The following is a 24,661-nucleotide window of genomic DNA, read 5'->3' on the forward strand; positions in this document are numbered from 1 at the left end:
GTCATAAGTGTCATCAGTAGGTCTGGGTGTCATAGGTGTCATCAGTAGGTCTGGGTGTCATAAGTTGTACCTCTGGTTAATTCAAACTGGAATTAGTCACTGTAAAAAGACACAACACATCAGTAAGGGTTATTTTATACTGGTTCATGTGTGTTGGTGCAGTTGGTAGTTGATGAAGGGGTAGGTGGTGGAAGTAAGACTCACAGCTGGTAGAAACTATGTATTGATCTTGTATTACAACCTCACAAAGTCAGCCTTGGGGAACTGAATACCTAGAATGATTATAATATTATTTTTTATAATCAACAACATTTTCTAGGACCTCGACAGGATCTAAACTACATTAGGGCGAGGCTTCATAGGGGGGGGAGGTGTTTATGATTCTTGTTGTGGTCGTAACGGACGGCGGCCGGCATGAAGACCCAGAGAGTGAAGCTGCCGCCAGTCATCCCGGCCAACACCCACATGCTAACGGCGTAACTGCCACTCGCGTCCCGGATCATACCTGGCGAAGATGACGCTATTGGTAAGTGGGTTAATGAGTTGCAGGTAAACATGTACTGAGAATTACATACATATTATTATATTATTATTATTATAACTATTATTATCAAACTCATAAGCAGACACACACAACCCTTAATAGGTAAGGCAGGATATTTCGGACCCCACGTCTTTCAGGTTTTAATGTTAATAATTATAGCTCCTGCCATCCTCGCACCCACCTGGTCTTATCTATCCTCAGGCTTCAGTGCACATTGAAATGTGATAAGGGGATAGTGCATCACCTAAGGCTCCTATTTTAATTTGGTTTTGTGTTTTTTGCTGTTTAATTGATACAAATAGAAGACTTGAATAATTATGTGGAAACAAATGAAATCTTCAACTTGTAGAACAAAACCAAAGGAGGAGTTAATGTATTTCATTAACTATGTGCTATGTTCTCTTGCAGCCGTAGGACAAAAGGGTGGCCTGGTGTATGTCATCATTCTTAATGCAGCCACCATCAATGCCTGGCTGAGCTACAACAGCAGCCAAAGATGGACCACCGTCTGTTTCTAAAGGAGTTGGCACCACAGATGGTCGCACCATAGGTAGAGGAGCACAACGCCTTTTCACCTCTTCTAAGGAGCGCGGCATTGGCGATAAGAAGTGTTTTCAACTTCAGTGCTCATCAACAGACTCCTGCTGCTGTCCAGGCAGGCCAAAGAGGAGACACACCTTGTGTGACAGGAGAGAGGTCAAGAAGACGAACACTGTGTACATCTCCTTAAGTGGCTGGACTGTAACAGACACCACAGTGCGGTTTCCTATGACTGCCAGTAACCGCAGGTAAGAGAATTTTTCATACATTTTATCAGCCAAAAGACTTAAGGGCATTTTTTCCTTCATGCCCTGTATTTCTACTGGGCTGTTGGGGACCTCTTTGCACACGTAAGTTTAACCAATCTGCTCTCAGGGACGAGGCAGGAAAGACATCTCAATATCTACTTTGGTAATTAAATGGTTTCAAATTTTGTATATATTTTTCAGGCAATGCCTTTCTTAAAAAAACCAAAGCAGTTATTAACATTATATCAATAAAGTGAAAGAAGCATTTTTTTTCTCGATTTTTTTTTTTTACCTTTAAGGACCCGACAGACCCCAGGTTACCCTTAGTGTGCTTTGGCTTGAACAATGACTATTAAGAGTTAAAAATAATTCTTGATGAAAGAGAGAACTACAAAGTTTCTTCCGTTGATAGGCAACCATGTTATTAATATTGGAATTAACTATGATTATGACAACTTTGTTGAACTGTCCTCGGTCAAATTGACGTACTGTTTACCATTGCTATTGCATGTATACTTGCAAGGTCTATGAAAACTTTCTCTACCTGCATTGTCTGTGAACGTTGTTTCTGCACCTGTGCAAACAATTTATTTAATATCGGTTACGTGTTCAATTTTAGACACCGTGTACATTTTTGATTACCTGCACTATGTATGGATATTGATTGTACACCTGTATTGTGTCTGTATATTGTTTATATACCTTCACTTTCTATGTACAGTCGCCAACAAATTTCCTGTCGTCTCTTCTGCTGTTCCATGAACCCCGAGATACAGACTCATGAATCCGAAGCAGCCGTAGACAGAATAATGCATTGTCTACTGCTTCTGGTTCACGAGCGACTGTATATTGTATAACTGCAGTGTTATATATATTATTTGTTAACTTGCACTGTTTATAGACGTACATTGTTTGAGTACAGCCAATTAAAAAAGTATGAAGACTTCAAGTGTCCGAAAGAATATAAAACATCGGCCGAAAACCAACTCAACACAGTCCAACTGATACATGAATGTGTGTGAGATGATCGCTCATTTTCTATTCCACCATACCCTGGGGTCTCGATACTTTTTGGATTGGTTGTACCTTCACTGTCTATGTACATTGTCTACATATTTGAACTGTTTATGTGCATGCTGAATCAATTTGAATTTTTAAGGCAATTTAACTGAATATATCTATATATGTACAGTCGCAGAAATGTGTTCCTACACCCCCTGTGGTAACCCGTGTCTCCAAACGACACCGTCGCAGTAGTAGTATTACTATTTGTGAATGAATGGGCACATTGGTTGTGTAACGACGGACGTGATTGGTGGTTGGGTGTGCTATAGGTCATATAGGTCGGCCGTTTGGAGACACAAGTTACCATAGGGTGTGTAGGAACACATTTTCGCAACTGTACCAATGGAGGGGCCAATGGTGACGAAGCCAACACCAGTGAGCAGTAGTTTCACTCCCATAGTTGGAGCCATGTCATCAAGTCCCATGAAGTGAGCAGCACCCAGGTTATAGATGCCCATATAGCCGCCCACGCCACACCCAAACGCGCCCATGATCAGCGTCTGCCACCACGTGTCTGCCACCACACTATACGCTGATAATAAAGTTTAAAACATTGTGATTAGTTCCCCAGCATAAAGTGAATGGATCCCACTGAAAATAAACATGAAATGGTTTTGATGACTAACCTTGTTTGTACGCCTGCGCTGTACAACATGTTGTTTGTACACCTGCAGGCCTGTTTTTATACTGCACTATATACGTGCTGTATAGAATATTTTTGTATTCCCGCAATGTGTATATACAGTATATAATTTGTTACAGCTGCACTGTCTATGTATCTTTTATATTTGTACTCTCTCTCTCTCTCTCTCTCTCTCTCTGTCTCTGGCAGAGAAAATCCCTGGCAATCGTGTACATAAAATATCTTTCTGTGACATCAAATACTAAACCAAAATAGTTACACTCGGAGTCAAAAGTTCGCTCCCGCCCAAAATAAAGCAACATCAACCCCCACCAAGATACAACAGTCAGGGAAAGTCAGTTCGGAGATTGATTCCCGTGACTCAGTTTCACCACGGGAGCGAACTTTTGTTCGTGACTGTACATAATGAATGAATAAGATTGTGTCTAGCAACACAAGGCAATACACTATTGTTCAAACTAGCTGTCATTAATGGAATAAGACTTGCTTATACTGTTATTATGAACTGGAGAAAAAGTATTCCTATATATTTACACTGGGCAATGTATCTCAAGAGAGAATGTTATGGCTCACTAACCGAGGATGGATAAGGCAGTGATGGCGGCGCTGGTCATGAAACAGACCTGCATGCTGAACCTCGAGAAGTCTGACAGTAAACACACCACAAGACGAGCCACCAAGTTACAAGCAGCCGACACCATGAAATGCCAGTTGGTTACCTGGCCAGGGTGACCCGCTGCTTCTACTGCAAAGGGAACCAAGGTTAGGAAGTTGAGAAAAGTGTTGACGAAAAGCATCCCTCCCAAAGCGATGATGATAGCTCGCAGGGACTTTAGGATGGAGAAGTTTGCCACAACATCATGACAAATACTTACGAATGCTTCTGTTAAGACCTTACATGTACTTTTATTAACTGTATTTTCAGTATTTTTTGCTGATGGTTCCCAATCTTTTGTTTTCGTGGAATCTTGTCTGAGTCTCGTGTGAACCTGAATGGGACGGAAGAGTGAGGCGCCGACGCAGCAGTGAAGGACAACAGCACCCACGATGAACGTACCACCGATGAAACCAAACTCATCATGCACGGAGCTTATAAGAATGGGTCCAACCATCTGCCCTATGCTGGAGCCGGCCATCATGAAAGCATTGGCAACTCCCCTCTTCTGCTTGAAGTAGTGAGGGATGATGAGGAGGCACAGGTTGTTGACAATTCCACAGCTCACCCCTGAGATAAAATAAAGAATCAGTCCACCTACTACATACATCAGTAAGGATGAGTTATCTTTGTTATGTTGGGGTTATGGGGATACTTGTAGTATGTGTCCATGATGTTTGAAGCAATATTTTCCAATTTATATTTTTACACTAATATATGTATGTGTATTGCACATTTTAATGAATGGAAATTGATGATCAACCGAAAGTACAACCTTGAAGTGTGTGTACACACTGCTTAAGGCAGACCGTCGAAGTCGACGACGACTCTGCTTCATTAGACAATCGACGTTGATGAGTGGTGAACTCGGGATGTTGTCAGCGATGTGGCTGTGGAGTCCGCTCCTTGACCCGCAGACTATTGCACATTGAGCAGGACAGCTCTGGGTTGGGTGGTAAGTCCCTGGGATCGCGATATGTGTCTCCTCTCCCTATGTCCACATCTGGCCCTTTACACTCGCTCTCAAGATGTTTGACGCCTTGGGTACAGGTGGAGCGCCATTGACTACGGTCGGATGCAATGGTTTCGAGATCCTTTGGAGGAATATTATATTTTTTAGCGTCCTTCTGAGCTGGTCCTTGTACCCTTTGCATTGTCCTCCAGGGTTGTGGCGTGCCTCGGACACCTGTCCGTAGAGGATCTGGTAGGCGAGTTGGTGCTCTGGGATGCGGATGACGTGTACACTATACGTGTACACGCGCGCGCGCGCACACACACACACACACACACACACACACACACACACACACACACACACTCACTCACTCTACTTACTACCTTGCTGTCACTCGGAATCGAGTATGACGATCATCCAGCTATGATACAATGATATAAGTTATTAAAGATGTCACCGAGGTTGGTGAGTTCTGAGGTGACTAAGAGGCCGATACGAGACCAGTAGGGTCGATCACAGATGTGGCAAACGTGGAGGGCTACATCTAGTACGGGAGGGGGGGCGGCAGTGTCTTTCAGGCGTTGACGCTTGTCTGCCTCGCTATGCAGTCGGGCCAACTCGAAAGTATTGAAACCTCGTGCGGTGCTCCTCCAAGCGTTACAGTGTGGAGCAATCGTCTCCCAGGTGAGGGGGTGGATTTGGCCCTTTTTCAGGTTTGTCTTAAGACTATCCTTTTAAGTTGCCCGCCAGCATTACGTTTACTATTCGTTAGGTGACTGTAAATCAGATGCTTTGGCAGTCTACTGCCGTCCATGCCGGTAAATTGGCCAGTCCAGCGTAGTTATTCATGGATAATGGTAGCCTCGATACTTCTTCAGTTGGTGTCAGCAGGAATACTGGCATTTGTTCTCTTCTCTTCCCAGCGAACTCGGAGGATGGAACGTAGACTACGTTGGTGAAAGTCTTCAAGTGCCTTGAGGTGCCTCCTGTACAGTATGTGATCCATGTCTCGCTGCCATATAGCTGGGTGGGGAGGAACACTGCTCGAAATACGTGTAAATTTGTAGATAATTTCAGCTCCCTGCAGCTAAAGACACGATTTCGGAGTCTACCAAAGGCTTGAGATGCACATCTGAACCGTTGCTGAATCTCTTCATCGATGTCAGCGGTGGTGGACAGGTGGGAGTCAAGATATCGAAAGTGGGTAACATTAGAGAGGGTAGTACCGTTAAACTGGATGGATGGTGGAGGTGTGACTGAACCAGAGGCAGGTTGAAAGAGAATCTGAGTCTTACATACATTCACCTCAAGGCTGAAGTGTGCATATGCATTTGCGTAGGTGTTCAGGATCTCCTGTAGGTCGCGTTCAGTGTGAGTAACAAGAATGAGGTCATTTGCATACTGAAGTTCAGTAATGAAAGCTGCCGACACCTTTGTTCTTGCCTGGAGTAGTCTCATGTTGAAAAGACCCTTCATCCGGTACTCGATGTCCACCCCGCCGGTTAAATTGGCACTGGCATGAGTAAGGAAGGCAGCCCAAAAAATGGAAAATGGGTTGGTGCCAGTACATACCCCTGTTTAACCGTTGTTTGGATGAGGAAGAACTCAGACTGGGCGCCATTGTGCAGGATACTGCCGTTCATGCCATCGTTGAGTTGCCTCACAATGGCGATGGATTTTTGGGGGCAGCCAAAACGGCTGAGGGTCCACCAGAGGGCTTCCCTGTTGACCGAGTCGAAGGCATTGGTTAGGTCGATGAAAGCCATGTACAGGTCACGACGCTGTTCCCTGCACTGTGGGCAGCAAAGATCATGTCACTGGTGGCACGTGATGGTCAAAAGCCACATTAAGATTCTGAGTGGAAGTTTTCCGCTACAGAAAGAAGTCTGTTTAGGAGGACTCGGGCGATAATCTTGCCAGCTATGGACAGCAGCGAGATCCCGCGGTAGTGGCCACAGTCTGACCGGTCTCCCTTGTTCTTATAAATATTGACGATCGAGGCGTCTTTAAAAGCTTGGGGGGTTTCCTCCTTTTCCCATATATTCTCCAGGAGAGAGTGGGGACGGCTGGTAGGCAGAGGTCCTCCTGTTTTATACACCTAGGCTGAGATTCTATGAGGCCTTGAGGCTTTGCTATTTTCCATCTGTTTGATGGCAGTAGCCACCTCATCCAGGGATGGAGGATAGGTGAGGTGGGTCGACTCTGGATGCTGAAGGACCTGCTGGGTAGTCAGGACATCCACATCGGTGTTTTGGTTGAGCAGTGAATGGTAGTGCTCCTTCCAGCACTGAAAGAGGCCTTCATCATCTCCAATTACCGTCGGATGGGGGGAGGGTGCTGGGCCACGAGTGATTGGCCCATAAAATGTTTTGGTGGGATTGAAAAATTCGCGCATCTTTTGCTGATCTGTATTTTTTTTGTGTTTCACATGCTTTATTTTTATACCAGTCATTCTTTAGATTGCAAACTTCTCTCTCGGTTGCTGCTTTGGTCCAAGACTGAGGGTTGTTCTGCCGCCCATGTGCAGAGTTGTAACTAGAGACTCCCGGCAGTCATCTCTGCCTGTCCCCGTCGCCACTCGTCCGTCACCATAGGACTTCTGTGGGTATAGGATTTTTTATGATGATGAGAGGTATGAATGAGCTGGATGATGGCTGCGCATTAGTTGATTTATGTGGGGAGGCAGGAGAGCAGACTGCAACCACACATCTTGGCTCTCCCTTTTCCTGATCCAGTGGTGCAAGTGTTGCAACGACTGGGAAGAGGGAGAGATGCAATGGAGTGCCAATAGCCCAGTTTGTTGGGTTTCGCCTTAGTAGCCTGTCCATCATGCCTTGCCTTCGTCCGCCGGTGTAGTCGTTGGGTTCCCATGGTGGTCACCCCTTCTGTCTACACCGCCGTTGGGGTCTTGCTGGAGCTCTGTAAGCATGTCAGCCTGATGCGGGGCTCCACCGCAGATTTTTCGTTTGGGGTTTACTCCCGTAGCCTTATACCTGCCAAGGTTAATCCACAAGGTAGCGGGGCAGTGGTTGGTAAGCGCACGGACGTGTCCACATCCCAGTGGGCCCACTGCTACTTTGAGATCCCCTGCTGGTCTAGCCTGTGCCCACGAGGCACCCAGTTACCGTGTGTTGCCACGAGGAGGCACAAACACACACACACAAAAACAAAATTATCCTTGACCACCGGAGGGTCAAGACCAATTCGGCGTTGCTGCTGCTGTGGTAGCTGCCATGGCCAGAGTTTGGCCCATACCCTCAACTCCTTCCCCTCAACCCATCCTCTCCACCGGGATGTCAATATAATCCCACTAAAATTGACCAAATCGTTTCGGAAAGGAGTGGGATCAGTGTGGAACAGTGATGAACAATGAACAGTATTTAGTTCAGATAGGTATAATGGATAGATAGATATAATAGATATAATAGATAGATATAATATATATAATAGATAGATAAAATAGTTATAATAGATACATATATATAATAGATAGATATAATATATATAATAGATAGATATAATATATATAATAGATAGATAAAATAGTTATAATAGATACATAGATATAATAGATAGATATAATAGTTATAATAGATACATATATATAATAGATAGATATAATATATATAATAGATAGATATAATAGTTATAATAGATACATAGATACATAAATGCTCAGTAAAAACGTCATATAAGGTATACAATGTGACTCGTTCCAACAGGTATTTTTATGGAGGGTCCGAGTAATTGTATAATAACACCGCCACTCCTCCCGTCGTTGTCTTAGTTGGGTTGTTAAAATCATTCATTCGTTGTATACAATGTACATAAACAAGCAGGTATACAAATACTGGTGAACTGTAAAGCGATTCAACGTAACCATCATGGACAGCTGAAGTAAGGAAGTTTGGAAAAGATTTTTAATATTTTCTCTAATTAAATCTAACATTCAGGTAGGGGGTGTGTAGATGCGAGTCTTACCTGCCAGGATGGAGAAGGAGAAGAGGAGGAACCAGGCGGAGGTAGCGAAGGAGGAGATGATGAAGGAGGACGTGATCAAGAGGGAACACACTAGAGCCACCTGTCTCCACCCGAATCTCTTCACCAGTGGACCAATAATCAATCCAGATATACTCCACATAAACTCCATGATGTTGAAGAGCCTGCCGCTTGTAGAGGAGGAGGTCCCCAACTCCAGGAATAAAGGGAGGAAGATGAGGCTGAAGCAAGCCCCTACCATGTCCGTCAACATCTGAAGTGACAAGGTAAGGGAGGAAGAGTTTGAATGGTGAAAATAACGAAGCAGGAGAAACTACTTAATCTACCAATAACTGAAGCCAATATAATTTTGATATTACAATTATTTTCATTAGATAATTTTTAATTGAAGGTAATGTAACGTCTCGCCATCACATTTTGGCTTGAAAACCAATACCGACACAGTGGTACCTGTCACTTTGGCGTCCGTCTCTGCATCACTGGTTCTCGAGCTAATTAACGTCGCGTAGCCTAAACGTGGCGTCACAGCCCCTTCGATTTTTGCATGGGACAGGGTCCTATAAGGCGTTGTTAGTCTTTCTGAAGCAGTCATTCCCTCAGATTTACTCTCTGGTCTCCTTCAACAGCCTGTGTAAGGCATTTTTGGACTTTCTTCAGCGCCACCCTCTGCCTAGTGTTTGCTACCTCACAACTAAATGATCTTTGTGTATTTTATCTCTATCGTCTGAGTGACCTTTCCAGTCTTATGTGCTGCTTTGATTCTTATGCGCAACTTAGGCAATACTTATGTGCTTATAATGTAGCTTATGTGCTCATGCCAGTGAACCTGTATCATTATACCTCATTTGTAAGTGATACCAGGTCCGAGACCCTTACTTACGTACAGTCAACCAAAGATGCATCGACCCAACCCTGGCTCTCGTACTCTCACCACCTGGCAACACATGGTGTGGTAAGGCTGTATGTAGTGGGGATTGCAAATGTTTGATCTATTTTCTGCTGCATTACTGTCAGGATAATTATTAAACAAACCAAAGGTAACATTTTTATAATAATAAACTATTCATCGTTATTTAAGATCGTGAGAAGTTTCTAAATGTTTGTATATTTGGTTAAATAATGAAAGACATTTTATGTGCGAATTGGCATTAGCGTCATGAGTTATGAGATGAAAGAAGATTATTAGGGATTGAAGAAAAGTGGTGAAACTGAGTTTTTTTCCTGAGTATGATAATATTTGAGTGATATCATCAGCAAACATTACATATTCGCTAAAGGGGGTAGGTTGAGGTGTGACTGAGGTATATATTGTATATAGTGTTGGAGAAAGGCATCCTCCTTGAGGTACTCCACTCTCGAGATTAAACATAGTTCCCATACAGTTTTCAATTTGAATTTGTGCTCTTCTATCATCTAAATAGTCACACAATATTCTTAGCAAGTGTTCGTTAAGTCCCAATTTTAATATCTTATATCTTAAGCCCAAATGCCAAACTTTATCAAAAGCCTTAGAAATGTCCCTTGAAATTATATTGATCTGGTTCCCCTTGCTTTTTTCTATTGCCATTATTTCCGTTATTGTAGCTATTGCAGTTAGGGTATTTCTATTGGGCATAAATCCATGTTGTCTGTTGTTTGTTTTCCAATGTTGTGTTAAAAAAGTTATAAGTCTTGAATTTAATTTTTTTCCATTAGTTTCCCGGTAATTTCTAATAAAGATATTGGCCTGTAGTTTAATATTTTCTTATTGTCCTTACCCTCCTTGGGAATAAATATAATTTTAGCATATTTTAGTTTGTCTGGAAAGTAACCCGTTATTAAACATGCGTTATAGATGCTCAATAATGTTTTTAAGATGTTTTCCCAGTAGATTTATGATCATATTTCGATTAATACCCGTGAGACCGGGGGCCTTTTCTTTAAATTTCCTCAGACAGTGCATCATTTCTCCCATAGTTATTATTTGATTATTAGGTAATAAGTTATAGTCTATATGTTGCCTTGGGGTTATTCTATGTATGTGTCTTCCCATTTCGTCTTCTATCCTTTCTTCGTGTTCACTACCAATATCTTCATTTTCCTCATCTGATATTTTCAAAACATTTACCCATTCCCTTTTGAATACTGACTCTTGTTCATTTTCCTCGTACAGTTTTGTTCCATTATGGTCTTTAATGTATGATGTTTTTTGCTTGTTATGCCCCATCATATTGTTTATGAAAGTCCAAAATGTTTTTGTGTCTTTAGTCTTGTCAGCCGCCATTATAATATCATTTCATTTGTTGTTGTTTGCTTCCTTACATGCGTCTCTCAATTTTATCTGTTGTGCTATCTGTGTCGTATATAGCCATATGTTACTGCCATGTCTTTCCATATACCTGTTTATTTCATTGTAATGGTTTGGATTAATGTAACTTCTTCTGTTAGTTTATTGTTGGGTAATGTTCTGAAGTGTGAAATAGGGTTGTGTTTGGTTATACAGTGTAGATGTCTTTATTGCTGAGTGCAGTCTGTCAATTTCTGAGTCTATGTCTTCTCTTGTTTTCCCATGTAGAATAATCGAATGGTGATTTTCTAAGTCGTCTTTGAAGCTGTCCCAGTCTGTTTTGCTCATTTTGCCTCTTTTTTTATTGGTATCTGTATGGGGCTTGTTGACAGTGTTAGTATAATTGGTAGATGGTCACTGCCTGTCAGAGGTCCTTGTTTTATATGGTAATTGAAAAAGGCTTTGTTGTTGGTAAAAGTTTTGTTTGGTGTCGATTGTGTATTGTGATTTCTCCAGGTTGGAAAGTTAGGACCTAGATGATTGATTTTCCCTAGGTTTATTAATTGATTAAGGGCGTTTCCCACGGCGTTATTATTTGTATTGTCGAAAATCCTGTGTCTGACGTTAAGGTCTCTTAAGATGTACAGTACATAGGGTGACTATTGTTAATCAATTTTAATAGGTCTTCTATAGGTAAGTAGGGTCGTCTCGGTGGCATAAGTAGTAGCAATAATTACGTCTCCTTGAGTTGTATTTATTTTTATTGCTAGAAATTCATCCTGGAAGTCATCGATCAGTTTATATCCTGCGTCAGCCCTGGTATTAGTTGAGTTGCCAATTCATTAATATAATTTCTTCATTACTGAAGCAAATATATGAACATTTTGAAAATTGGCATGACCTTAGATAACAACGAATAGTTCATTTTCATAAAAATCCCGCCTTTGAATTGTTTAATATTTATCCTACCAGTGATACAGCCGGAAATAGTTCAACCAATCACAATCCCCATTACATACAGCCTTACTTCAAGTGTTGCCAGGTAAAATTGCGAGTACGAGAGCCAGGGTGGAGTCGATGCATCTTTCGTCGACTGCACCTTACGAGCACCATTATACGGGACTACCACAGGGTATTTGACGACCTCACGCAGGACTGGCGTTGTGTCATGACCCTGCCCATCCAGTTGATGTAATTTGTATGTGTATTAGTAATTCTATTAGTTCTAAGTAATTAACTGTTGATGGATGTTTAACTACCTTCCCCATGTCTGTTATCAGAGCGCACCCAACCTCCACAGCGAGCGGACGTGCTACGCCTCGCTCCCTGCTCAGTTCAAATCGCTGACCGTTACGACTGTCTGCCTTTTTTTCGCGTTGGGTCCGTTCTGACTGCTTTATCATGTAGTTGTACATGGATATCATTATTCTTGTACACTGTGCTTCTTCCCTATCCTATCCTTTCGACTAGAGTCCCTGCTGTTTGGTAACGACGCGAACCCTGCGGGCAGAGCCTCCAGGGGGGCCCTCAGAGGGCTGCTGAGTCGAGACAGTAAGGGTGGCAACATTTTCTGTCAGGGATTCGACAGTGCTTCATAACCTGTCACTGCTAGGTGTTAGGGCTTGGCTAGGCCCCCGTCAGGGGATTGTCTGTTCACCCTACCCTTAGACCCGTCTTTACTCGCCCAGCAAGCGGACAGAAGGAGCGGCTGAGGTGGACAGATTAGGTAGGATTTTCATTCATTCATTCATGTATGTTACTGACCATAGCCAAAGTGAGAGTGAAGATCTCCGGAACCCCGACTCAGGGGTCTCGGATAGGGCTAAAAAGGCTATTGAGTGACCTAAGGGTGAGGATAAATAGACTTGTGGTTCTGAGAGATGGTTACATCATCCTCACAGAAACAGATGAAGATGCTGATAAGCTACTTAAGTCTAGTGCCATGGACAAAATGAAAACCAACGGTTACGAGGTCATTGTCCCACGGGAATACGGCGCCAAGCTCACCCTTGTATGTAAGAAGTTAGACAAAGATGTAGTGGAAAATAACGCAGAAGAAATAAGAGATGAAATACAAAAGCAAAACAATGTCAAGGTTGTGGAGGTGTATCCTATGTATGCCCATAATATAATCAAGGTTCGCTTTGCAGACACAACGGATGCAAAAAGAATGACGGAGAAGGGGCTCTATGATGGCACTTCCATCTCATCCCACCAAATAGAATATGAAAAGTATACGCCCATCCAACAATGTATGAAGTGCTATAAATACAATGACCACGTGACCAAGAACTGCCCCATGCAAGGGGTCATATGCTCTGAGTGTTCATCTGATCAGCACTTCTACAAAGACTGCCGTAGCACCATAAAAAAGTGTGTCGTCTGCGAGGGTGATCACAGGACCTTCTCTGCCACCTGCTTGGTCAGGAAACAGGTACTTCAAGAAACAGAGAAGAAACTTAATGAAATAACCAAACAAAAGAAACCAGGGAAATTTCTAACACCATAGAAAGGACCACTCAGTCGACGATCATGGCATACAGCCAAACCCTAAAAGAAGCTCTAAAAGAAACTCAAGCAGACTCCCAAATGCTCAACAATGTCAGCGAGACCATGGAAGTCCTGCAATTAGAGATAAGAACCATCAAGGACTCAATAAAACAGGCAGTTACTGAGTCACTGGGCGCCATGAGGGACGCAGTGGCCGAGAGCATCAGGAGCGTCTCCTCTCCACAGCTGGACGAGTCCAAAGCCACCACTATATACTTGTCTTACCTGCATGCCCATCACATGAACATGGTTCATCCAGGTTCATTCTCGAAACACCTCAACGAGACACTAACCAGGAACAACATTGCACCTGTTGAAATAAGCGACAAAGTCCCTTCAAAAGAAATCCTTAAGGCAGTAACCCGCTCAACGACTTATCGACGACCTCAATCCACGCCAGAAATAGACCATGTCCTCCTTGACTTAGGCAAAAGTCAGTATAACCGCAATCCCGACGTGGCCAGTCAGTCCCCCTGGGATCACAGCTCCAACGACACCGTAAATGCCCGCGATCCCATTACATGCACTCCCAGCGACGACAGTGATCATCGGACTGCAACCACAGTCAATGGCTGCGACCAGATGATGACGACTCACTCCACAGAGGAACAAGACCCTCGAGCTGCAGCGTCAGTTGATTACTACGACACGCAGGCCCAGGACCTGAACACCTTCCTGCACACGGGTGACGAGAAGTTCGAGGGCCCGCCATTGACTGACAAGCAGATGTCCGAAGGTTCTACTAAGAAGTTCCGTCCCCCTAGAAATGGCAGAAGCCGAGCAAACACTCCAAGCGACGCCCCAAGCTACAGTCTCCGAAATGGCAGTCGTTAGCAGGATGAAAATTGTCCAACATAATGTCCTACACTGGTCCCTTAATAGACGTAACGACCTGTCTAACTTATACTATCAATTAGACCCAGACATCATTCTGTTAAACAGCACTGGCATGAAGGACGAAAGTAAGCTGAACATTTTTGGCTACACTGTATACCAGAGGAACATGACGGGTGAGCTGAACGATGGTGTCTCTGTGGCCATCAGGTCACGGCTGAGTCACAGAGTGTTGCCAGACTTCGAGGATTCAGTTCTGGGAGTGCAGGTGGAGACAACTAGGGGATCTGCTATCATATGCACAATGTACCTACCTCCCAGACGTCCTTACTTACCTGAACAAGACCTAAACCAGTTGCTACGCCACAGAAAACCAACATACATCATAGGGGACTTAATGCGCGCCACGCCATACTAGGACACGGTAATGAGAACAACGTCGGTGTGGCGCTGTATGACAACATCAGAAGGGGAAAACTGCAACACCTCGGGCCGGATTTCCCGACATTGATCAGACGTGCCAGTGCCACAACACCCGACATAATCCTCTCTAACAACGAGGCCGTCCTGAACAGGCACGTTACCGCCGGACCCATCAGTACCAGCGATCACCTGCCAGTCGTCGTGACGCTCTCATCCAATCCCATTATGATCCCCGCCAACATCAGGTCAAACCTCAAACGGGCAGACTGGGACTCCTTCAAGGAGTCTCTCAGTCTCAAGCAGGGGAGAAATCTGGAAGAAGCCTGCCCCAATGACATCGACGACTCGGTCGAACAATGGTATACGGATGTGAAGACGGAGATGGACAACAACATCCCGACCACCAGTTACAGGACCATTCCCCATCCTCATACTAGTCACCAGCTGAGGCAGCTCAGTGTCCAGTACGCTCACGTGAGACAGCTAGCCAGCATCCGCGAGTGGACGCAAGAGCTGAGAGACCGGTACCGAGAGCTACAGACGGACATCCAGCACGAGAGCAAACGTCTACATGAACAAAAGTGGGCCGTCTTGGTGTGGGAGGCAGCCAACAATTACCGCGATTCTGCTGCATTCTGGAAAGGGATCAAGCGACTGATGGGTTCCACCTCTAGCACGGTCCCTTACCTGCTCGACCAAAACAACGTGAAAATATTCGAGGAAGAAAACCAAGAACAAATACATCGGCGATATTTACGAAAGATCTTTACCATTAGTGAACAGGAGAACGAGGGCTTCGACAGGGAGTTTGAGGACTGACTTCACTAGACTGGTGGATGGAAGCTACCTGACGGAGCGCATAGTTCCTGCAGATGTGTCAGCCGTCATAAAAGGGTTTAAAAACAAATCACCTGGTCAAATTCACATTAACAAGAAGATCCTGGCTCAACTCCCCGACAACATGATAGAGAGGCTTGCTCATAAATGCAACGCCTGCCTCGCCTCTGGATACTTCCCTAAGATGTTCAAAATTGCCGTTATTCGCCTCATACCAAAAGCAGGGAAGCCTCCAAACAAAGTCGAAAACTTTCGACCAATATCGCTGCTAGAGGTACCTGCCAAAATCTTCGAAAAATAGTCAACAAGCGATTGCGGATGTATCTGGAGGACGAAGACGTGCATAATCCCCGCCAGTTCGGCTTCCGCCAGTACCGAGGTACATCCACCGCCATAACTCAGGCCTACGAGCAGATCGCCAATGACATGACTGGCCGCCTGCAGTGCAATATAATACTGAGGGACGTCAGCAAGGCGTTTGACAAAGTTTGGCACGCAGGGCTGCAGTATAAGATCTTACAACTGGGGCTACCCGAAAATCTGACGCGCCTGCCGTGCAACTTCATTATGGACCGCAGAGCCAAAATCAAGATGCAAGAACATTTTGAAGAAGAATTCTCACTATCGAGCGGCGTGCCTCAGGGCTCTTGTCTCTCACCAACCCTTTACACACTCTACACGGCTGACCTGCCACCCCCAATCGTCGGCAGCGAGTACGTCATGTATGCCGACGATGTAACACAGATCGTCACCTGCCCAGGAAGGTCCACAGCAAGGATGGCGCGACTCACTGCTCGGGCAATAGAGGAGATCTCGGAGTATGAAAATAAATGGAAAATAAAAACAAACAAAACGAAATTTGAGGTCATACCCATAGCCAAATTCAAGCCGGCCCCATTGATGATCGACGACGAAGAGATTGAGTACTCTAAACAAGGCAGGCTGCTCGGCCTCATCATTTCTCGGACGGGCGTCATTCCCCACGTGAAGGACAGACTAAATAAAGCCAAAGTCGCCGCAGCCAAATTAAAACGTTTTAAATTGATGCCTGAGAAGATACAAGTTCACCTGTACAAGGTGCTGGTGAGGCCTGTGTTGGAGTACCCATCTATACCACTCGTCACACTCGGGAAGACTAGACTACAACAACTACAGAGCTTCCAAAACAAGTGTTTGAGGTCAGCCAGTGGCCAAGCGCCACCCTACCAGGAGACAGTGGAAACCATCCACCTAAGAAATAAAACAGAGGCCCTCAACTTCAGGTTCCATCGCCTAGGGAAGAAGGTTTGGGCCAAGCTCCTGGACGACCCTCACAGCCCAGACCACCTACGCGGGGAAGACATCAACGGAGGGAGACCCCACGCCTGGTGGCCCCGGAGTCTGCCCGCACTTCAACAACCCAACCCGCGACCCATCTATGTCCGCCACAGTGATCCACCTTAGATTAAAACTTAGATGATATAAATTCACATTTAACAAGTCACAATCAAGTGAGTCTATAACGTAATACAGTATAAGATGTTAATAAACTTGTAATTGTAAAATCAATCTAGTCATTGTCTACTAAAATAACCATTGTGCAACCTCATTCTAAATCCTAGGTTAGCTTAGTTAGCCAACAAACTCTGAAATATGTAAAACAAGGGGTGTCGTCCCCCTCTGTTTAACTCACTAAACTTCTTTTCCAACCTTTCCCCCCACGACTATATGTTGTGACTTCTCCATCCCTCATGTCTGGCTGTGCCTTGAGCCCCAGCATGCCTTCCATCCTTTCCCCACCTTAACCTAAAAAAAAAAAAGGAAAAAAAAAATAATGTCTGTTATCAAAGAATTACGGAGTTAAATTCACTGGGAACACGCCAGTAATTTGTTACACGGTTACACGAGATAAATTTATAGTTAACTTCGTACTTGCATACAACACTAAGTATTCGATGGAAGCTCAGAGTAAATATTAATCTGTCGACTAGAAGTTTCTAATACATAACAATAAATATTATGCAACCATCACCTTCCACCTGGACCAACCTTCAGTACAGCTCCCCTCTGCTGTACTACCCTTCACGTCACCCGTCATCACCCAAGTCATTCCTCTACTTACCATAATAAGAGAAGCTCCCACCGCCACCATCCAGGCAGAGTCAGATTCAGGTGTCTCATCTTGACCAAATCTCTCTGTGTCAGGTCTCTCAAGATCTCCAGGACTCTCTGCCTCCACGGCGATTGTTATCACTTGTCGAGCAGATTCTGTTTTGTTTTCTAATTTCGTTTCCAGTGCAGAAACTGATGATGTACACTGGTTTTGCTCACCACCAGAGGCGCTGTCATCGTGGACGAATCCTTCATTCACAACCTCTGTGAACCTTCTTCTCGAATTGTTGTCCATGTGGCTCATATTCCTTAAGGGTTCTTCTATAACCATTGTGTTACTTTATAGTACTGGTGTGAATTATGTCTTATAGTCTCTTAGCTTAGCTGGTTATGAAGTATCGACCTGCAAAAGAAGATGTGATTCTTTAGCCATGTGTACTATACGTCTTTATACCAGCCATCCTGAGTTTCCATGCACCACTAGAAGCATCAGTAGACACTACATTACTGACGACTTTCTCCTTTTACCTTTATCAAGTATTGAATTTTAGACCTTGATACCAACCTGAGCATGTGGGGTATTGGGAAGATATTGGAACTATAATGTATTGACTAATGGTAGACCCTGCTGCCATATGTCATCACAAAAATTGTGACCAAGTCCCAGGTTACTCAATGACTTTCTGCCTCATTTACACACAATTGCAGGGCCTCAATTGTTTCTCTTACTATTGACAACACAACATACAGTATATCGTTTCTCACTCTTGATATTTTATTTTTTTATTTTTTTTATATAATTATATTTATTTTACTTCCCTAATTCTTAGCCTTTGGTGGCGAGTCATTAGTATTCTACTTTCATGCTGTTTGTTTGTACTGTACTTAGTCAGCTGGCATATTGTCTTTAGATAAACATGTTTATATATTCTGTGGCGACTCCCTTTTGGGTATTTCGACAGTGTAACGTCATGTGTTGCTTGATAAACAGTACCATGTTACTTTTTTCGCCTGCATCTTAGATTTTTGTTCCTTTTCCTTCTTCCCTTTTGCGTCATACCTTGACTCTTAGTTATCTTGAGAATTGATTGAAGATAATATAGTGAATACCAGTCATGCTAGGATAAATATTCTTCATCCTTTAGACAGTGACATTTTATGATACTGTATTTGGTATGAGTGGTCAAACTTTCTTCTTTTCTGCCATAACGGACTGGAACAAGTTATCTGACCATATTAAAGCCAGTAATGTTATCAAACATTTTTTTTATTCCTGTAGATATCCAGTTACCGTACTGTTTATTATTGTTTGTATACCTACACTGTCTAGGTACTTGCTCAAAGAACGAAAACTAACCACAAAGCGTTGTGTTGTTTGGAAAATAACGAAAAGGCGAAATTTTGCTACAGGTTAGGTAAGGTTAGGTTAGGTTACGTTTGTTAGGTTAGGTTGGGTTGGGTTGAATATTCTGGAGAAAACCCACGACGCAAAATTTCATTATCTGGTTAAAAAAAAATCCACTACGCGTTGTGGTCGTTTTCGCTCTTTGAGCCCAACATATACACTAAACGAATTGTAAATTTTTATGAAGTGCTTACTGAATACTACTAGTACTAATCATCATCATCATCATCATCATCATCATCATTAATCTCCTCTTCCACCTGTCTGTATCTGGCCAATACTTACGGATTTTACCTCCAGGTGGACACACCTTCCTTTCATTTCCGTTAGTTATGCACTGCAGTCAGTCAGAACCTCCACTCCAAACTTCCTCAGGCTGCCTTTATCAACACAACCAGACTTTGTATCGCTCCGCCAACTTGTTTACATCTCAACCAGTATCCTCTCATCTCATTAGCCAAAGTTTTTCGTCTTACTTATTCTATAAATTTCAAATATTTCTTTCAGTATTCAAACGGGTCTTAATACTTCTTCATTTGTTAATCTATCAGTACATATTGTAATCGCTTATCGGAGCGATTTTGGCTTGTGCAGGACAATAAGACTATTGTCGTTGACGCGATGAGTATAATTCGGTCAAAACCTGCTGAATACAATTCACATATAACAACTGCTGGTACACCAGGACACATTTTGATTAACACGATCAATATACAGTACACAATTACACTTATCAGAGTTATTTAGAGTTCTCGGAGGATTCAACAGTTCACACTCACGTTTTCGATTCTGGAGTTAGACCAACGAGAACAAATATAATGTCCTGTGGGAAGATGTTGGCTGACGAGAATCATAATGTTGCCTCTAACTGTAGCACTAACACCACTGTAGCACTAACACCACTGTAGCACTAACACCACTGTAGCACTAACACCACTGTAGCACTAACACCACTGTAGCACAAGCACCACATGTCAAAGGCCTCTCGCGTCTTTCTGGCGTCGGCTCTGAGTGACAACAACACTCCAGGTCCAGACAATAATACTGACCTTATATATAACTTGTGCAGCTTTTTTACAAATTAAAATAATTGTCCCAGTTTTATCAGATCGTTGTTTGTTACTTTAATTTATCTTATACATCTACCATATAAAACTATCTTTCACACACACACAAACAAACACACACACTCTCTCTCTCTCTCAAATTATTTTTATAACATAATCACAGCTTCAGTTAACAATTGCCTCGTCACCAATAATATGACAGTCAAGCCTGAGCCAGTTGAATAATATCTCTCATGTCGACAGGCTTAACGTTAGCCTTAAGCAGCCACACAATTTTACGAAAACTCTTAGTAATTGTGTGCTAACAAATCTCTACTTGGTCTTTCCCTGTTGACACATTCCGAACCACCACACGTGTTTATCTGTTTCTTCACACTTACACTATCCCAATTGTACTCGTAAGGTGTTTGGTATTGTCTTTTGTCACTAGAGGGCACTATTGAACTTAATGATGTGGTGGTGGTAGTTATGGTGTCCTGTCGGGGTAGTTATGATGTCCTGTGGTGGTAGTTATGACGTCCTGTGGTGGTAGTTATGGTGTCCTGTGGAGGTAGTTATGGTGACCTGTGGGGGTTGTTATGGTGACCTGTGGGGGTAGTTATGGTGTCCTGTATGGTGCATGGTGTCCCTGTCGGGGTAGTTATGATGTCCCTGTGGTGGTAGTTATGGTGTCCTGTGGGGTAGTTATGGTGTCCTGTGGAGGTAGTTATGGTGACCTGTGGGGTTGTTATGGTGACCTGTGGGGGTAGTTATGGTGTCCTGTGGGGTAGTTATGGTGTCCTGTGGGGGTAGTTATTGTGTTCTATGTGGGGTAGTTATGGTGTCGTATGGGGGCAGGTATGGTGACTTGTGGGGTATTTATTGTGTTCTATGTGGGGTAGTTATGGTGTCCTGTGGGGGTAGGTATGGTGACCTGTGGGGGTAGTTATGGTGTCCCTGTCGGGGTAGTTATGATGACCTGTAAGGGGTAGTTATAGTGACCTGTGGTAGTAGTTATGGTGACCTGTGGGGGTAGTTATGGTGTCCTGTGGGGGAAGTTATGGTGGTCTATGTGGGGTAGTTATGGTGACTTTGGGGGTAGTTATGGTGTCCTGTCGGGGTAGTTATGATGACCTGTAAGGGGTAGTTATGGTGACCTGTGGTAGTAGTTATGGTGACCTGTGGGGTAGTTATGGTGTCCTGTGGGGAAGTTATGGTGGTCTATGTGGGGTAGTTATGGTGACCTTTGGGGGTAGTTATGGTGTCCTGTGGGGGTATTTACGGTGTCCTGTGGGGGTGGTTATGGTGTTCGGTAGGGGTAGCTATTTTGTTCTATGTTGGGTAGTTATGGTGTCGTATGGGGAGTAGGTATGGTGTCCTGTGGGGGTAGTTATGGTGTCCTGTTGGGGTAGTTATTGGGTTCTATGTGTGGTAGGTATGGTGACCTGTGGTGGTAGTTATGGTGACCTGTGGTGGGTAGTTATGGTGACCTGTGGGGGTAGTTATGGTGACTTGTGGGGATAGTTATGGTGACTTGTGGGGATAGTTATGGTGTCCTGTTGGGGTAGTTATGGTGTCCTGTTGGGGTATTTATGGTGACCTGTGGGAGAAGTTATGGTATCCTGTGGGGGTAGTTATGGTGGTCCTGTGGGGGGAGTTATGGTGGTCTATGTGGGGTAGTTATGGTGACCTTTGGGGGTAGTTACGGGTGTCCTGTGGAGGTAGTTATGGTGTTCTGTGGGGTAGTTATTTTGTTCTATGTAGGGTAGTTATGGTATCGTATGGGGTAGGTATGGTGTCCTGTGGGGTAGTTATGGTGTCCTGTTGGGGTAGTTATTGGGTTCTATGTGGGTAGGTATGGTGACCTGTGGTGGTAGTTATGGTGACCTGTGGTGGGTAGTTATGGTGTCCTGTGGGGAGTTATGGTGTTCTTATGGGGTAGTTATGGTGACCTGTGGGGGTAGTTATGGTGTTCTATGTGGGGTAGTTATGGTGACCTGTGGGGTATTGCGGTGACCTTGTGGGGATAGTTATGGTGTCCTGTTGGGGTAGTTATGGTGTCCTGTTGGGGTATTTATGGTGACCTGTGGGGTTAGTCATGGTATCCTGTGGGGTAGTTATGGTGTCCTGTGGGGGAGTTATGGTGTCCTGTTGGGGTAGTTATGGTGTCCTGTGGGGGTATTTATGGTGACCTGTGGGGGTAGTTATGGTGTCCTGTGGGGATAGTTATGGTGTCCTGTTGGGGTAGTTATGGTATCCTGTGGGGGTATTTATGGTGACCTGTGGGGGTAGTTATGGTGTCCTGTGGGGGTATTTATGGTGACCTGTGGGGGGAGTTATGGTGTCCTGTGTGGAGAATGTCTGCCTCAGTTCTGGTTAATTCGTTGTGTTCTACCTGAGTCAATAACTGTTGGTGTTATGTCATTCTCCAATTGTTACATTCTCAAACTATATGTAGACTGTCGGTATATTGTTCACGTCTGTCAACTTCATAACTTATGCCAATCACTTCCGTTAGCATGAACGAACAGTTATTTTAGATTGTCATTTGATATGTGTTCTGTCATTCGGTTATGATATTTGTCAAATAGTTATGTAACAATGTCTCAACGGATATGTGAAAAGGTGTACCTCTGTACTTGTATTTAGAATTTGTAGCAGCGTAAAGTGTTAGTCTAGGCAAACATACAGTACTATGAGAGGAAACATACAATAACTCACAAGCGCTGACGCAACACCTCCTGCTATTGTCACTGGATCCGTCACACTGGCCTGGCTGGCGCGGGACAGAGAGGATTATCAAAGTTGTGGTTACAAAGCATAAAGGTTCACTACTCTCTATAAACAAAATTAATATCCTATTTTATTGTATTCTTCTCTTGCGTGCTTGGTCGCATTAAATTAGTTTACTATAATATACAGATGATTATAATATATTACGGTATCTAGAAACCTTGTACCTTTCATAGAGAACATTTACAAACAAAAATACGTTTGGTAACAGATTCCACGGTCACCTGAGGGAAGCAAAATGACTACAGTATGAAGCACGGAACAATCTTATAATTTTACAGGAGCGGATCCAGGAATATCAAAAAGGACCCAAAAAGTTGTTAGTGAGGAATATGGTGAGCACAGTGAGCCCACCCAGCTGTAAGCCCCCAAATTTTGTATTATTTATTTTTTAATCTATTCAATATCATGGGCGTTTAGAAGCCATTTTGAAACCATATGCACTTAATATTAGGAGATATTCTGAGGTCAATACTAATTACTTTTAACTATAGAAAAACGTCTTGAATATATTACTATATTAAAGAAAAAGTTAACTTCTGTATAGCGAGCGACGATACCAGCCTAGCATTTAGACTACAATTTGTTAGTCTAAGAGAACAGACGTTTTTATGGCTCCTCGTGTGTAGCAATGTTCTTATACCATCTCTGATATTACGTTTATTCCCACTCAAATAGGGGTACGACTCCCACCTCCACACTCAACTACGGGTACGACTCCCACCTCCCCACTCAACTAGGGGTACGACTACCACCACCCCAGGTTCGACTGACAATAAACCCCATAAGACCGAATGGAAATAACTCTATAAAGACCTTATGGTGTTCTTAGTAAAAATGAATTACTTTTTACCATTGTTTGTTAAAGTTCATTGTCTATCTACATTGTTTGTTTATTTTGCACTGTGAAATTATATTGTATACCTGCTCATTATATGCATAGTCGAGTATCTTCCTCACATTTGACTGTTTACATCACGGAAACATTGAGACATTGGTAGGGCGGGTGAACCTTGCAGTTGAGCTGGCAGTTGTACCATATTTGGGCTTCGCAATATGGCTACGTATAGTAAATTCATTTTCTCAAGTGCTTATATTAGGTTTTCATCTGTTTATGTGCTTTGTATTCATCACACATTTAGCAACGACCAATGCAGTACATTATTCCGTTTATATTCACAAATACCAAATCCCTGGTCCCAACACATATACCCCTAGTCACTATATTAAACTTTCCAAAGCACTCGTTTTGAGAGTAATAATTTATTAATAATTGAAACTAATACTGTAAGTTAAACTTGAAACAAAAATATTTTTTTATTATACTATCATAACAAACAATGATTGTTATATGATAATTTTACTGTGAATACATCAGTATTTTGTATATCCTCCTTTAGCATCTATTACGTGCTGGAGCCTCGTCGGCATATATTCAACAAAGTGTTGTGCAATGTTTCCTGGTTTCGGAAGATCTCCCACAACTCGTTCACCTTGTTAAATAAGTACGTTATAGTTTCTTTGACCGCCACACCCACCCCAGGCTTGATTCATGGGACCCCTCAAGTTTTATATAGGGTTTAGGTCCAGTGACTTGGACGGCCACTGCAGGACCGTGATATTTGGATGAGCGGTAAACCAGTCCCTATTACTCTTAGCAGTGTGGATGGGACTGGAAGAAATAGAACTGTTCGCACTCCAGTATTTGTACTTTAGGAACTGGATCATGCATAAATACATATTAACAAAATAAGGAGTGAATTAGTA

The 24,661-nt window shown here is 43.3% G+C and overlaps 1 protein-coding gene across 2 annotated transcripts; it reads right to left on the reverse strand.

Annotated features, from left to right (window-relative positions):
• Nucleotides 1-22: 22 nt before the first annotated feature.
• LOC121854801 (monocarboxylate transporter 12-like) lies at nucleotides 23-22,863 on the reverse strand. 2 transcript variants are annotated; one of them, XM_042349588.1, is made up of 6 exons: nucleotides 22,823-22,863; nucleotides 17,661-18,053; nucleotides 8,632-8,902; nucleotides 3,618-4,265; nucleotides 2,738-2,929; nucleotides 23-505 (listed from the first exon to the last, which is right to left on the reverse strand). In XM_042349588.1, exons 2-6 carry the CDS (start codon nucleotides 17,979-17,981, stop codon nucleotides 357-359), a joined length of 1,581 nt encoding a protein of 526 aa, XP_042205522.1. In that variant the 5' UTR covers nucleotides 17,982-18,053; nucleotides 22,823-22,863; the 3' UTR covers nucleotides 23-356. The 2 variants fall into 2 exon arrangements, with proteins under 2 accessions (XP_042205522.1, XP_042205521.1); XM_042349587.1 differs by having other exon boundaries at nucleotides 22,813-22,863.
• Nucleotides 22,864-24,661: the final 1,798 nt, after the last annotated feature.

Source organism: Homarus americanus, unplaced genomic scaffold (assembly GCF_018991925.1).
Source record: "Homarus americanus isolate GMGI-L3 unplaced genomic scaffold, GMGI_Hamer_2.0 scaffold53233, whole genome shotgun sequence".
Classification (NCBI taxonomy): domain Eukaryota; kingdom Metazoa; phylum Arthropoda; class Malacostraca; order Decapoda; family Nephropidae; genus Homarus; species Homarus americanus.